Below are 13,750 nucleotides of genomic sequence, written 5' to 3' on the forward strand. Positions count from 1 at the left end.
ATAATGTCGGGTTGGTTTGGTTTCGGTTTGACTTTTTTAGTTAAAACCAAACCAAACCAAATATGGTTAGTGTTTTTTTCCAACACCAAATTATAGTCGGATTTTTTTCTCGTTTGACTCAGATTAACGGGTTGGTGCTGTTTATCAGTTTCATTTGTACAGCCTACAAGCTAGTACCACCTTTTGAGCTTTTAAAATTTTTAAACAATACTTGGGAAAATCGTAAATCAATCACAATGTCAATGCAGTGATATCTGATTGAAGAAAAAAAGTGAATTGAAAAACATCAGAAGAAGAGTTTCCACTAAGTTGTACTCTTTGGTGACTACACAAAAGTGTGAATAAGCTCATCAAACACTTTAAGAACCTCTTCCTTTCGAACACTGGGCCATACCATGACAAAATCACTCCCATTAAATCAAAGCAAAAGTAGTTTTGTCTGACTCATGATGATGTGGAAAGACCACATGATTTCAAGACTATTAGCTAGAGAAAGACCTCTCACAAATATAAAATATATGTGCGGGATTCGGGGAAATACCGAATTATAAGGGTCTATTGTACGTAACTTTACTCTGCATTTCTGCAAGAGATTGTTTCCGCGACTTGAACCCGTAAACTTCTGATCACATGACAACAACTTTCGAGTTACGCCAAAGCTCATCTTCACCTCTAACTAATTTATTTGTAAGAATATTTTACAGCCTAATACTAATGTAAAAAAAACATAAAATTATGTCTTAATCCAAGTAAGTTAAGATGGACTATATGAATTCTTACTGTCCATATGTAGTTTCATTTAAATTAATAGTCTGTGGAACTCCAGGATGCTCAAGTCCCCTGCAAATTTTTATTCTCTTCGGTACATAATAAGTGATTTTTTAGATGTTGACACGCCCATTAAGAAAATACGAACTCATAAAAAAAAAGACGTATTCACTAAATTATTCTTAATTAATTATTACCTTGACACATTAAAATATGTAAATAAGGGCAAATTTTAGAAAAATAAAATTATTTTTTTCTTAATTATGTAAAATGACACTTTGGACAAAAATTAAAGAACAAAAGTGTCCATCATTATGGACAAGAGGGAATAACCGTCGGTAGTGGTTGCTTTTGCAGGATATAACTATTTCTAGTGTGAATCAGGTCTTGGTTTTGGTGGGGTCTTTTTTGTAGAATTTAGTGTAGCCTAGACATTAGACAAGCTACAAACCTTTCGGTTTTCATATTTTTGGACTTTTGGCCTCTTCATTTCCTATAAAAGCTCATCCACATTCCTCTGCTTTTACTCTACACAAACTTCTCCTCTTTTTATAGACTCTAAACTAAGTATACCTTAGTATAAACCTTTATCTGGTGTCTGTTTTTCGATTTAGATCACTCTAACTCATCACATTTGTCATTTTTGAACTGTTTAGGCTTGTTGGTATTAGAAAAGATCCTTTCTTTGAAAAAATTCAACAACTATATAGTGACATTTGGTGGCATTTTCTACCTTTCCACCTGAGTTTCCTTTGAATTCCAATCTCAAAGAAATATTGGTGGGGGAGGGGGGCTTTTTGCAAGAAAGGCAGTTTTGAACAGTTTTTCCTAGAAAATGATTGTGCTGTCCCAAGGGTGCATTTTATGGAAAATTATCGCAATTCTTGAGACAAAATGTAGTGTAGCCAAAAGTTTTTATTTTTGGATATTTCAAATTTTCAATAGGTACAGTAGGGGCACTTAGCTAAATTTCACATTGCTTCTAACTTCTGTTGAAGTTTCTGCCTGGTCAATTCTAGCTAGTTTTAGAAGATTTTGTGTGTAGTTAGGACTTTGGTACATTTAATATTATGGGAGGAACATCACTACCTCCAGGATTTCGTTTCCATCCTACTGATGAGGAATTGGTTGGATATTACCTGAAAAGGAAAACTGATGAACTTGAGATTGAGTTGGAGGTCATTCCAGTAATAGACTTGTACAAATTTGACCCATGGGAGCTTCCAGGTATATATATACATTCTTGATCAGCTTGAAAACTTACCTAAGCAGTGAGAACCATTTTTTTGATGAATTACAAATCATATATATGGTCTTAGATATATTTCTGAGAAAGAGTGTATTTGAAATGAGTTGTTACTGGAAAGTTGTTGCTTTATAGCTTATCTAATCTTTTTGCCTTGTCACAAGATGAAGTGATCTGTGGGGCATCTCTCTTTTCACACATAAAAGATAGTTATTATGTTTATTCAAACCCTAGCCACATATCAAAAAGAAAAACATGTCTAAGGCATCAGAAGTTTCTTGTTTTAGTTGGTTCATAAAATGCTTATTCTGATATTGGTATTTTTGGATACTGATATCATGTCTTTGAGATGCAGAGAAATCTTTCTTGCCAAAGCGTGACATGGAGTGGTATTTCTTCTGTCCTCGGGACAAGAAGTACCCGAATGGCTCGAGAACCAATCGAGCCACAAAATGTGGATACTGGAAAGCCACAGGGAAAGACAGGAAAGTTGTCTGTAAGCCTGCAGTTGTTGGATACCGAAAGACACTAGTTTTCTATCGCGGAAGAGCTCCTCTAGGGGATAGAACTGATTGGGTGATGCATGAATATCGTCTATGTGATGATGTTTCACAAGGCACTCCAAGTTTCCAGGTAACTTTGACAAATCAGAATGTAAAGTTCTTCAACTTAATGAAAACCTGCAAGAAATTGATCATGATATAAGTACTATTTAAACATCTTCAGGGGCCTTTTGCTCTTTGTCGTGTCATTAAGAGAAAGGACATTTCATCGAAGACAAGTGATGTTCGCAGAGAAACAACATCTAAACAGGATGAATGCAGTTCTAGCAATGAAGCTTTTACCTCAGCAGTAACCTCAAATGAACCCCTTGTCCTTTCTGATGACATGCCAAGTACTCAAACTACATACACGTGCAATGACAGCAACTATTCAACTCCTATCAATTCTCCTTATCAGACAACACAAATAGGAGAGTGCGAGTCTGCAATGGGAACAAATGCTGCAAACCTCTGTATGTCCCAGAATATGATTCTTGATCCTGCAAAGGTAGTAATGTTGTTCTATGTTCTATGAATTGACTCCTGTTTCCACTCTGGTTATTTGTATGGACTACTAAAGTTCTGGTTGCTTTGATGTAGGAATGTACTTCCGGACAAAGTATATGTGGAAAGTATCCGCTGTATGACTTCCCAAACTTGACTTCATGGCAGCCAAATGATCAATATGACTTCACATCAAGTTCATCTTTTCCGAATTTTAGAGGGGAAGTTGAACTTTCTGGTGATCTCAGTGGCTATGGCTTTGCACCTCCCTTCTCAGATGATGGAAACTACATGGAATTCTATCGCAATGAGGATATTTCGTACAAAGGTTATAACCAGAACAACTTATTCGGAAATCCAGATCTCCTCTGATGAACATTGGGGCGAAGTAGGTGTAGGATTTTCTCTCTTTAATGCAGGGAGTTAAACTTGAAATCAAGCTCCAATATGCAGACAGAGTAGTGAAAATGGGATATTGGAAAAACATAATGGTGTATGGTCACAGGAAGATATTTTAAGTAGTCTAATGTAAGAATATATCAAGAAAAGCTCGATGCAGCTCCATGTGTTTATATTTTGTCATTGCAGTCTGAGATACCCAGTGATGATCAATTTTAACGATCCCATTGGGATATAGTCAAGTTAGTAGATGAACTTCTGTTAAAGTAAGCTTCTTAAATAGAAGCCCCTTTCCACTTCTGATCATTTCCATGTATGAAATTGTTATCAAGCACCAAAACTGAGCCAAAATATGTGTAAACAATATGGATGAAGCTTTTTTTCGCAGTTCAAACATCCAGTTATCAATCAGAATGGAGCCAAAAATGCCTTAGACCATATGAATTTAATGGCTTTGCCCACTCTAAATATTCCAATTTTCAGAATTTTCTAGTACCAGAAATGCAAAAGCAGCTCCACAAAGTTAAATATGTACTTGTATTAACTTATTACAGGGCTGCTGTTCATCAGCAGAGCTTCCTATTTACCAATTATTGATTCCTCTATTCAGCAACTATTGTTTGCATTATACAAGATTTTTGAACTGTTTCTACACGTGACCAAGATTTTTCTTAAAAGAAAACATTGTTTGAAGTTCTAAAATAGTGGGGTGCCCTGTTTATAACTGGATAACTAAGTCAAATGCACCCTGAGGTTCATATGCACAACTTGCTATTCTAGTTTGATTATGGACTTGATAGCTTCCCAATAACTATTTATGTATAAACCTAGCTTCACTTGTACTCATAGGTATATGGATGAGAAGCAAATTTAGACTCAAATGTTTCAAGTCACTAATTTGAACGTTTGTTTGACATCAACTGATGTGATTCTGATAGTTCCAAGTATTCATGATCAAAACAAACTGTAGCAAATGATCAGAAAGAACATTGCTTTTAGTATCCAAAGAGGGAACATTAAAGTAACTCACAAGCAAAGGATATAAAAAAGTAAGTTAGCAAAAGGATTGAGCTTTCAAGCATCATTTTCATAGGCACAGCATTCTAAGTTCAATTACATGATTAAGGGCTTTAATTCTTTCTCAATCTCTTACGAAAATGATTCAGAATGCTGTATCTGACATCATTTGATAATCATTGACAATTTAATTTCCATTTAGATGACATTAGGCAAAGCACACATCCAAAAGAATCTTTTGGTTCAAAACCTAGTAAGATAACAAATGCAAATGAAGAGGTAACGAGCAGTCGCCCATATACTTGGAAATTGAAGGCCTATTTCCACACCAGATGTGTCTATAACACCTTCAGGGTGTTATGAAACTTGATAGAAGAATCACCATTTCTTTGCTCTCTCTAGATTTCTAACTTCAAACAAATCAATTTGATGCAACCTTTCTTTGACTAAAAGAGTGAATGGTAAAACATTTCAGTCATATTCACCGTGTGCTCCTGACAGTTTCAAAGATTACGGTCACTAACAGTAGTTCACAAAATTATCAAGAACAAAGAGTTATTATTTCTTGCCTTGGACATATCTGATGCTGGACGGTATCAACCATTAACTCAAAAAGAGAAAGAAAGACAAGTACACTAAATGATCAACCATTCCTCTTTCCTACCCACTATTAGTTCAGCCATAAGACCATAGGTAGCTAACTAGAGAGGAATCGAAGAAATGTGTGGCCCCTTAATCACTTAGCAAATAATCCTACAATAAAACCTATGGACTTATCTATGCTTTTCCTTTCATGTACTCCTCTTGGCCTGTGCTTTAAAGTAATGCTCCACTTTGGCTTATTGAGAAATGCTGACATGCAGGTGGCAATATCATTAGTTACAGGTAATGGGAAACATCTCCACCATTAGTAAACTAGATACTTAGCAAGCCAAGAAAGTATACTCTCTCCAAACTAGCTATTGACTGTAGCTGCTAGCTCGCAGCAGGGGTGAATAACACATAGCACCGCCCGAACACCCTTTGTCAAAAAAAAAAAATTAAGTAATATTTATGTATATATATTATTGAAAATATAAATGTACCAGATGTAAATAATGGCACTAACATGTTTGACTCATTAGGCAATCACTGATGGTCTTGGTGAATAACTTGAGAAAGCTAATAAATTAAATAAGAAACACAGAATAAAAATCCTGTTGCAGCCCATTTCTATAAAAAAAAAGAAGTAAAATTTACACTGCTACATTTTAAAACCTAGTATAGTACTAATACATATTTTATTTACTCACCTCATGATCACTGAGAGTGATTTCCCCAAAGGCTATGGCATCCGTTTTTGCAAAAATTGAGTCAATATAAGCTAGCAATTTGAGGACTACAAAATACAAGAACTTCATCAAGTTCAGCCTTAGATTCATCTCCAAACAATGACTCTTTACCATCTGGCCTTTTAGCATAAGAAAGTCCCAATCTTGACTTAGCTTGCCTTAAATCACCAATCCCAGAATTAGTATCAGGTCCTGCAAATCCGCCCATGACAGGAGCTAATGGGGGTCCAATTAGCAATCCATCAGCACCAAACTGTGGCCCACCTCTAGCATAATCAAAAAGAGCAGCACCACTTCCCCCTACTTTAGGCAAGATTATTGGTTGTTGTTCATCTTCAGCCCAGTAAAAGAGAAATGCATCAAAAGTGTCATAATAATCATCTGTACTTCTGTAGCCTTCTGGATTAAATGCTCCAAACTTAAAGTCCTTTGTTGTATAGCCAATAATCACACATGGTCCTTTAAAATCACTGTTGTTGTGAAATTCAGTTGCACTAAATCCATCCACTGATGCCTTATAGCAGCACTTCAGTTCCCTTCCTGTGTAATTATCATCAGAGAAACAAAAAATAAAGAATATCCTTAATAAGCATAGGCAGATCCAGGAATTGAAGGATATGGGTGCACTTTTTGATTCAACCAAAATTTTTCTTTAGGATGTCCACTACTAATATATCATTATTTTCTAAAAATATATACATGCATATATGGAATTTTTGCCGAACTTTACGGGTGCCGTGACCCCTCTCTGTATAGCATAGGTCCGCCTCTGAACGTAGGTCTGTATCGCATTCACCTACCCTCCCAACACCCACATGAGTAATTACACTAAACCCCACTTGTTCAATTACACTAGGTTTGTTCTTGTAAACAAAAAATAAAGAATATATACATGAACACTTGTCAGAATCTACAGTCTCTAAATTCTTGGATCTTCAGTTCAACTAAGGTTTTCTTCTCATTTCTTTTTAGAATTCTTTATATGAATTATATGGAGAAAGAATGAAAGAAATACCTTTTAAGAATGTTTTGCTGACAAGGGAAGGAGAGAAAGGAAGATCAAGATTATGGTATCTAACTTGTGGCTTATCATCAGTCTTTTTATTACCAAAATCCCAGTTAAATAAACTCCGCGGAGAACATTTACAAAAAGGACTGGGAATTGAATTTAGTATTGCTACGAAGCAAGTCATTTGAAGATGGCTGATGCAGATTGAGTACTCTCCTTCGCTCACTTCTATTTGGCGCTTTCTCTTCATACAAAACCTTATCCGTTTTACATGGGGAGCCATCTATAAGAAATTTGAAACTTTTGTCCTCTAAGCTATTTAGGAATTAGGATTTATCTTATATTACATTGAACATAGAATTTTTTTTATATTTTGTGCTCCTTCCGTTTCAAATTTAAAAATAATTTAACTTTAAACTCTTTGTTTTACCCATTTTATCCTTAATAAAAAATTTTTATAACCACAAAAATGTTATGGCCCTACAAAACTTACCACAAATTTCAAAAGTTTTTTTTTTTTAAACTCCGTGTCGAGTCAAACTAGCTCATCTAAATTAAAACAAAGAATATATAATATGTGATAATAATGTAGTTTAATACTATGTCGTAACATAGAATCGATATGTACGAGAAAAGAAAGTTGGCAATTAGATAATTTCATTTGCGGTGATTAAGAAAAGAAAGGTGCCCGATGATTCTACAGAAAACATATATATGAATGTTTTGAGCACTGTAATCCGTAATTAGATTATCTATAATTAAATACTACTCATTATATCCATTCTCTCACAACTTATCCTTCATTTTTAGATCTCTCAATATGGGTCGCGCCGGGTTAGCCCAGCTTACGTGGGCTTTAACAATTAATGGACTGGTTGTACCCGTCATTTTGATAGGCCTTATAATGATCAGCCCAACCCAGTCCTATATGGGCTGCGGGCCCCATGGGCCGACCCATTATTTTTTAAAATATAATTTATATTTTTTCTTTTAAGTTCTAACCTAAGAAAAGATAAATATTTAAAAGTTAAAAAATATCTTATTGGAAATATTTCGCAAAACTTAATAACTTTTTATATTGTTCCAATATATCACAATAAACACTAAAAAAAATAAAAGACAAGAATATATTTCATTCACTAAAAGTCAAAATTCAAAACAAACTATTCAACACAACTTCCATGACACTTATAGTATATCCAATACATCATCTTAATGAAACACATTTGGATCCGCTTGTTACAAGATTGTCTTAACGTTTTTACTTTCATCTACATTTATAATTCATATGCAATATTAATTAGTTAAATATTAAGAATAATAAAATTTTAAAAATTAATAATATTCAAATTCACATAAAAAAATTACCAGTTTGGGTTTGAAAAAATTCGTGCAGCCAATTTCGAGTAGTAAAAAGTGTTTGGACATTTTCATGATGGATGCAACTTCTGTACTTTGTGAGAACACGCCCACCAATACTAAATGTTGGTTCTGATGCTACAGTGGTAATAAGAATACTAAGTACATCACGCGCTATCACCGAAAGATAGGAATATTTTCTAGAATGGTCCTTCCAATACATCTCTTGAAACTTCTCAAGACCAAGCTTTGGTTCTTCTAAGTAAAGATTCAATTCTAACTTTCCATCGCTAGAGACAGTATACATTTTATATACTTTAAATAAGTATTTTTATTAGGCCTACTGGTTGGCCCATCTCGGCCTCAGTCAAGTCTCACGGGCTTACTCGGGCCGGGATTAAAAGCCTCGTTTTTAAATGGGCTCCAAAAATTATAACCCTTAAATTACGGGTTGGATTGGGCTTGGCCCCAGCCCATATTGACGATCTATTCACTTTTTGCTTTCTGCAAGTGAACTAATAATTTAAGATGTCTTTACTTAATTCTTTGATATTTTAAATGAAATTTTTTCTGTTCTCATATTTTTATGTGAATTTGAAATCATATTTAATTTGGTTATTTTAATTGGAAGCCATAACAAGGGTCCTTAGCTCAGTGGTAGAGCATTTGACTGCAGATCAAGAGGTCACCGGTTCGAACCCGGTAGGGCCCTCTTTCGCTGTCTTATATTTTTAAAGCTCACCCAGGTACTTTATTCATCCTTCATTTTCTTTTCTTTTTGTCAGAATTCCTGTGGAAGATTAGGAAATTAGGATTTTCATCGTCAATGTTCAGTATATAGTCAATATTAGTAAAGCGCATCTGTACTTTATTTTCTTTCTCTTCTTTAATGTTTTGGCTTCTCCATTATGATCCTCTTTTTGTTGTCAAAGCGACAAACTACAAATCTCGTGTTGCAATAGTGCCAAAAGACCTTTTATATAGTACCTCTTTTACGTGATACTTCGTTGTCGAATGAAGGCAGAGACGAGTATAGAATTTATATAGATTACATATTTTTTAAATTTTATTCATAGATGTTTGTATGCAGAGCTTGAGTTTAAGGTAGTAGATACACGTGCACTCATTGCTTATATGCTCAATTACCTACCTTTGATAGAACATTCACAAGGCAGCTAATATGTATAATTTTATGTTAAACTGCGTGTATAAAATTATCAACAAGATGAAGTACATATATAATTTCAAATAATTAAATGTATAATATTCTCACTAAAGAAAATTTATCCGCCAGGAAAACCTTCTTTTTTTCTCTATAGTTTGTCTATCAACCAGCTCAACTACTAAAGTCTAGTGTTAATCTGCTGCATGGGAGGAGGGAAATTGGTTTTGTAATCTGCTAACAATCTCATCTTCCAATCTAGGATTCTGATCACAGGTCACAACCACATGATCACCATCACGAATATATTCCTTGAAATGAGCTGCCCTTCCCAATTCTACAATTTCTTCAATAACAAGATCAAGTCGTGCAACTGTTTCAACTAGCAAAGAACCAAAAGCTGCAAATGGTAAGGCCTCCAAAAATTCGAGGCTAGTAATTCCAATCTTGCTTAATGTGGATCTTAAACTCTTTCTGCCACCAGCCTCTTTCAATTGTAGTTCAGAGTCCTTTTTAGACGTATCTTTCGATAATGCTGGTGTAGTCGCATGAGCCTGACCTGCCAAAAAGTCATGGCCAAGTCCAAGACGAGCAGGACCTTCATTGGATGTGTCAATATTATTATTTACACTCGATAAAGAGACTACAAAATCTTTACTAGATTTTTGCCTAGAGGATATTGCGCCTGCTAAGGCTAATATGTTTATATTACTATTAGTTCCAAGAAAGAGTCTTGGTTGGGATTTTAAGGCACTGATGAGGTCTTGTAAGGCTTCATTGAGATGGTTGGATAGGATTTCTGGATTGCATTGACGACGATTTCTTATGCTATCGCCTAGTTCCTTTAGTGCCTTTGTCACTTCTTTGGCAAGTCGATTGAATGGATCTTTGAACAGTACACGAACTGATCGTGGAGTCTACAAAAACAATTCAAGACACACTTTGAGAAAGTAAAAACTGGCTAAAACTTTTAATCACATTAGAGATCATTTAATCTACAGATCTAATACGTTTGATATACTATCTATTTGAGGCACACTTGTGGCCACGATGTAGCGGAAACAATATGATCACTTGTGTGATCCCACTCAAAAGTAAATCTATCTTTTCGATCCCAATCAGATTGAGATAAAATAAAATGATATTGGATTTTTAAAATCTAGAAAACAACTTATTGCATCAAATATTCTGTATTTAATGTATATTTGACTAGTGTGTTTTTAGCCTTTTTAGACAAGAAGCATCACATATTGCTCTTGTTGACTTAGTGAGCACAAAACTTAGGCATCACATGGTGCTCTTGTTGACTTAGTGAGCACAAAATGTAGATAGACTACTGAAAATGCATGGTAACTTTCTTGTGATAGTACTAGCGAAAGGATACCCAACAGTCTTTAAATGGAGAAGGTGTACACTCTCTATACCCTATTTCAGTAACCACCAAACGTAATCTATGGTCTACTTTCCACTTATATAAAATTTGCTGATGATCCATGCGTCAAGACAGTGCTAACATTAACGTAGTGCAAACCCGTTAAAAAGGAAAGCCAACATAAAACTACCAATGAGATGTTTTTCTCGAGCCGAAGGTCTATCGGACACATGAAGTAGGGTCTGCCTACACTCTATGACCTTCTAGAAAAGGACCCTTTACTAAAATTAAAAAATTAAAAAAAAGAAAGGAGGAGGAAAGAAACAGAGAAAAGAAAGATAAGGAAAAAATGTTAAGGTTATGGGAGGACTGAGGTCTGAGGAGCATTACCTTAATTTCAGTTTGCAGGCATCCATGTAAAGCCACTACTGTGTATCCAAAATGGCGAAGAACAGTCCCCAATTTATCATATTTCTGCCACGGTAACCCCGAACAACGTCTTAAATATCTTGGCTCCCAACTTGCATATAGTGCCTGATCCATTCAGATTTTTTCTACTTAATTAAATACTCGTTATCTTGATAGGAGCATTAAATTTTATAATTCAATTGCTAATAACTGTCTCAAATAGTGAACATTTTCATGAGATAATTCAGGTACTTACCAAAGTTTCATCAGATGATTTGGAATCTAAAACTGCCTTGTAGCCATTGTAAATGGGATCCCCCATTTCCATTGAATTTTCTCTAGCTTTTTCTTGTTCCTCCTTATCGTTAAAGTACTCATTAATGCAACCTGAAAAGTTTAGTTGAATAAAGATCTCATCAATCTGTTTTATTATATATGATAATATATGAATATAAGGCACTAATTAAAGCTAACAATTTTATGGAGTTAGCAACCTTAAAACGGATATAAAAATATAGTCACAGTCCTCACGGATTATCCATTAGTTTTGTTATGAGCTTAAAATTAAATTTGTGCACCGGCAATTAAAAAATATACATGTCACTTATAAGGTAATTAATTACATTTAAAATTCTATGATAAGCATGAATAGGTGCACATGATAAATAGTACTCTCTCCCTCTCTCCCAATTTATTTGATGCACTTTCCTTTTTAGTCTGTTCCAGAAATGATATATTTTTATATTTTGAAATAATTTAACTTTAAATTTTTTATTTTGTCCCTAGATGATTTACAGAAATGCAAAAGTTTGTTTTAGACTATAATTTTGTCCCGAGATGATCAAAAGTCCTTTTTTTTTATTTCTATATGCCCGGTCAAAGCACATCACATGAAATGAGACCGGCGAGTAACTAACCTCCTATAATAGGTTAAATCACATTGATCATGTAAAAAATTGACATAAATTTTATTAATTTTTAGCTCAACAAAGGTTGGTAGATTTTGTTAAAATAACATGAAAGTTTAACGAAACTTTATCCGAACAAAATGCAAATCTATTGTGCTTGTTCAACATCTAAAATCCAGTCTACCTTCAATAGATTTTGCTAAGCCATCGAATTTGGCAACAGTCGATATATGGAGGTCTTCTCCTGACCAAATTGGAAATACCAATAGGCTCATGAGGAGACAGATAGCACAGCCAATGGCTATGGTGTAAAAGCGCTCATGGGCTATTTTCAACACACTATCAACACGATAGCTTGACACTGTGATCAAGTTGAATGTCAAGAGGAATATCACCACACCATAGTCATAGTTTTTCTTTATGTGAGGAAAAAATCTCATGTACGTAGCCATGGCTCCTGTAAGATTAGAAATGAAATCAATTAGATCAATTAGGAAATGACTTTTTGTTCAAAAGAAAGTACAAGTAATTAAGAAAGGAAAGGGTGTAATGAGATGGCTTCAAGAGAAAACTTGCAATCGAATGCTTTTGTTACATTAAAGCTAAGGAAGTTTTCTCTATTGGCCTCTTACAAGTAATTAAGTGAAGCTTACCAACTAAAAAAACTGAGGTCCCAATGAAAACAGCATGAAATATGTGGCCAGATTCTGTGGCAATACACTCAATCAAGAATGCCAATGATCCTGCAAATACTGTCCCCATTCCTCTATTCAGCCCTTTATATAATGTTGCCCCTATTTATAATATTTAAAAACAAAAACCATGTCATTCAGAAGAAGAAGAAGAATTGACTAGCATGGAAATATAAAATACAGACACATTAAATCAATATGGAATAATTACCTGCTGTGAATTCAAGAACAACCACAACAGTCATGACAGCCCAAATAGCATTTTCTCCAATTCCTTTGAACAATGGCTCTAGCAAATACAACAAAGAGACCAATGTCAAGGCCACTCCCATTTTTAGTGAGTGAATGACCCTTCTTCGATCTTCTTTCCCCACTTTCCAGATTTTTCTCCATATTAATCTTGGCAAACTCTTCATTCTCTCCACAACAGCATTAAAACGTTTCTCCATCATCATAATTAACAGATTCCGCAGCTGAATATGGAGGTTTTTGTATCTTGTCACTTAAGAAAATGAAGTCATGCAAATTAACATACAAAGATGAATTAAGAAATGCTGTTCTGGAGGCTGCTGGGATTTTGGGAAATTATCATGGGCCACACCATCTTATAGAGAAGGGCATCTGTCATTTCATATAAAAGGTGCATTGACAGGCTTCCTAATGAGGTACACGTACTTTGAGATATTAAAGACGTTCGTTTAGATTTTCAAATAATGGTCATCAAGTCAAAAAAACAGAAGCAAAATGACTACTTTTGTGGAAATATATGGTTACCTACTTAGAATTTATAGTGTGTTTGTAAATGGACACATAAAAAGAAACACCACGTATTAACCGTATTATGTGATCAAATGATTACTAAGAAGGAGAAGTACATTGGACAATAGTCGAAGTCAAAAGAAACCTAAATTATTTGGACTAATAAGCCAGCTAATAACCATGCAAAGAGACAATTTAAATTCTCAACGTGTCAAATAACCAATAGGCTAAGCGGCTCCTTGACCTTGACGGTGCATCTATCTGCCTGGTTGAC

General features: G+C 34.7%; 3 protein-coding genes and 1 non-coding gene across 6 annotated transcripts; 2 read left to right on the plus strand and 2 right to left on the minus strand.

Moving 5' to 3' along the window:
* Nucleotides 1–1,284: 1,284 nt before the first annotated feature.
* Nucleotides 1,285–3,759, plus strand: LOC107767452 (NAC domain-containing protein 96-like). Its single transcript, XM_016586459.2, has 4 exons — nt 1,285–1,995; nt 2,370–2,647; nt 2,741–3,064; nt 3,157–3,759. Exons 1-4 carry the CDS (start codon nt 1,839–1,841, stop codon nt 3,430–3,432), a joined length of 1,035 nt encoding a protein of 344 aa, XP_016441945.1. The 5' UTR covers nt 1,285–1,838; the 3' UTR covers nt 3,433–3,759.
* Nucleotides 3,760–5,057: 1,298 nt separating this feature from the next.
* On the minus strand, nt 5,058–7,117 carry LOC107767453 (uncharacterized). 3 transcript variants are annotated; one of them, XR_001643905.2, is made up of 3 exons: nt 6,823–7,117; nt 5,769–6,347; nt 5,058–5,328 (listed from the first exon to the last, which is right to left on the minus strand). XR_001643905.2 is itself a non-coding variant. In XM_016586460.2 (2 exons), exons 1-2 carry the CDS (start codon nt 7,097–7,099, stop codon nt 5,830–5,832), a joined length of 795 nt encoding a protein of 264 aa, XP_016441946.1. In that variant the 5' UTR covers nt 7,100–7,117; the 3' UTR covers nt 5,662–5,829. The 3 variants fall into 3 exon arrangements, 1 of the variants encoding a protein (XP_016441946.1); XR_001643904.2 differs by lacking the exon at nt 5,058–5,328 and adding an exon at nt 5,347–5,497; XM_016586460.2 differs by lacking the exon at nt 5,058–5,328 and having other exon boundaries at nt 5,662–6,347.
* A 1,698-nt stretch (nt 7,118–8,815) lies between these two features.
* Nucleotides 8,816–8,887, plus strand: TRNAC-GCA (transfer RNA cysteine (anticodon GCA)). The gene has a single exon. It is a non-coding gene; the product is annotated as a tRNA-Cys (tRNA).
* Nucleotides 8,888–9,385: 498 nt separating this feature from the next.
* On the minus strand, nt 9,386–13,447 carry LOC107767455 (aluminum-activated malate transporter 12-like). The gene is made up of 6 exons (XM_016586461.2): nt 12,929–13,447; nt 12,679–12,819; nt 12,210–12,482; nt 11,374–11,504; nt 11,100–11,243; nt 9,386–10,254 (listed from the first exon to the last, which is right to left on the minus strand). The coding sequence occupies exons 1-6, from the start codon at nt 13,170–13,172 to the stop codon at nt 9,532–9,534; spliced, it is 1,656 nt and encodes a 551-aa protein (XP_016441947.1). The 5' UTR covers nt 13,173–13,447; the 3' UTR covers nt 9,386–9,531.
* Between the last annotated feature and the right edge of the window lie 303 nt (nt 13,448–13,750).

This window comes from Nicotiana tabacum, chromosome 22, assembly GCF_000715075.1.
Source record: "Nicotiana tabacum cultivar K326 chromosome 22, ASM71507v2, whole genome shotgun sequence".
Lineage (NCBI taxonomy): Eukaryota > Viridiplantae > Streptophyta > Magnoliopsida > Solanales > Solanaceae > Nicotiana > Nicotiana tabacum.

Coding starts and splice junctions, on each gene's coding strand:
- LOC107767452 (XM_016586459.2), top strand. CDS start 1,839: ATGGGAGGAACATCACTACCTCCAGGATTTCGTTTCCATCCTACTGAT. Junction 2,648..2,740: donor AAGGCACTCCAAGTTTCCAG/GTAACTTTGACA, acceptor AAACATCTTCAG/GGGCCTTTTGCTCTTTGTCG. Junction 3,065..3,156: donor TGATTCTTGATCCTGCAAAG/GTAGTAATGTTG, acceptor GCTTTGATGTAG/GAATGTACTTCCGGACAAAG.
- LOC107767455 (XM_016586461.2), bottom strand. CDS start 13,172: ATGATGATGGAGAAACGTTTTAATGCTGTTGTGGAGAGAATGAAGAGT. Junction 12,483..12,678: donor GACCTCAGTTTTTTTAGTTG/GTAAGCTTCACT, acceptor CTAATCTTACAG/GAGCCATGGCTACGTACATG. Junction 10,255..11,099: donor GCCTGCAAACTGAAATTAAG/GTAATGCTCCTC, acceptor TTGTTTTTGTAG/ACTCCACGATCAGTTCGTGT.
- LOC107767453 (XM_016586460.2), bottom strand. CDS start 7,099: ATGGCTCCCCATGTAAAACGGATAAGGTTTTGTATGAAGAGAAAGCGC. Junction 6,348..6,822: donor CAGCAAAACATTCTTAAAAG/GTATTTCTTTCA, acceptor ATAATTACACAG/GAAGGGAACTGAAGTGCTGC.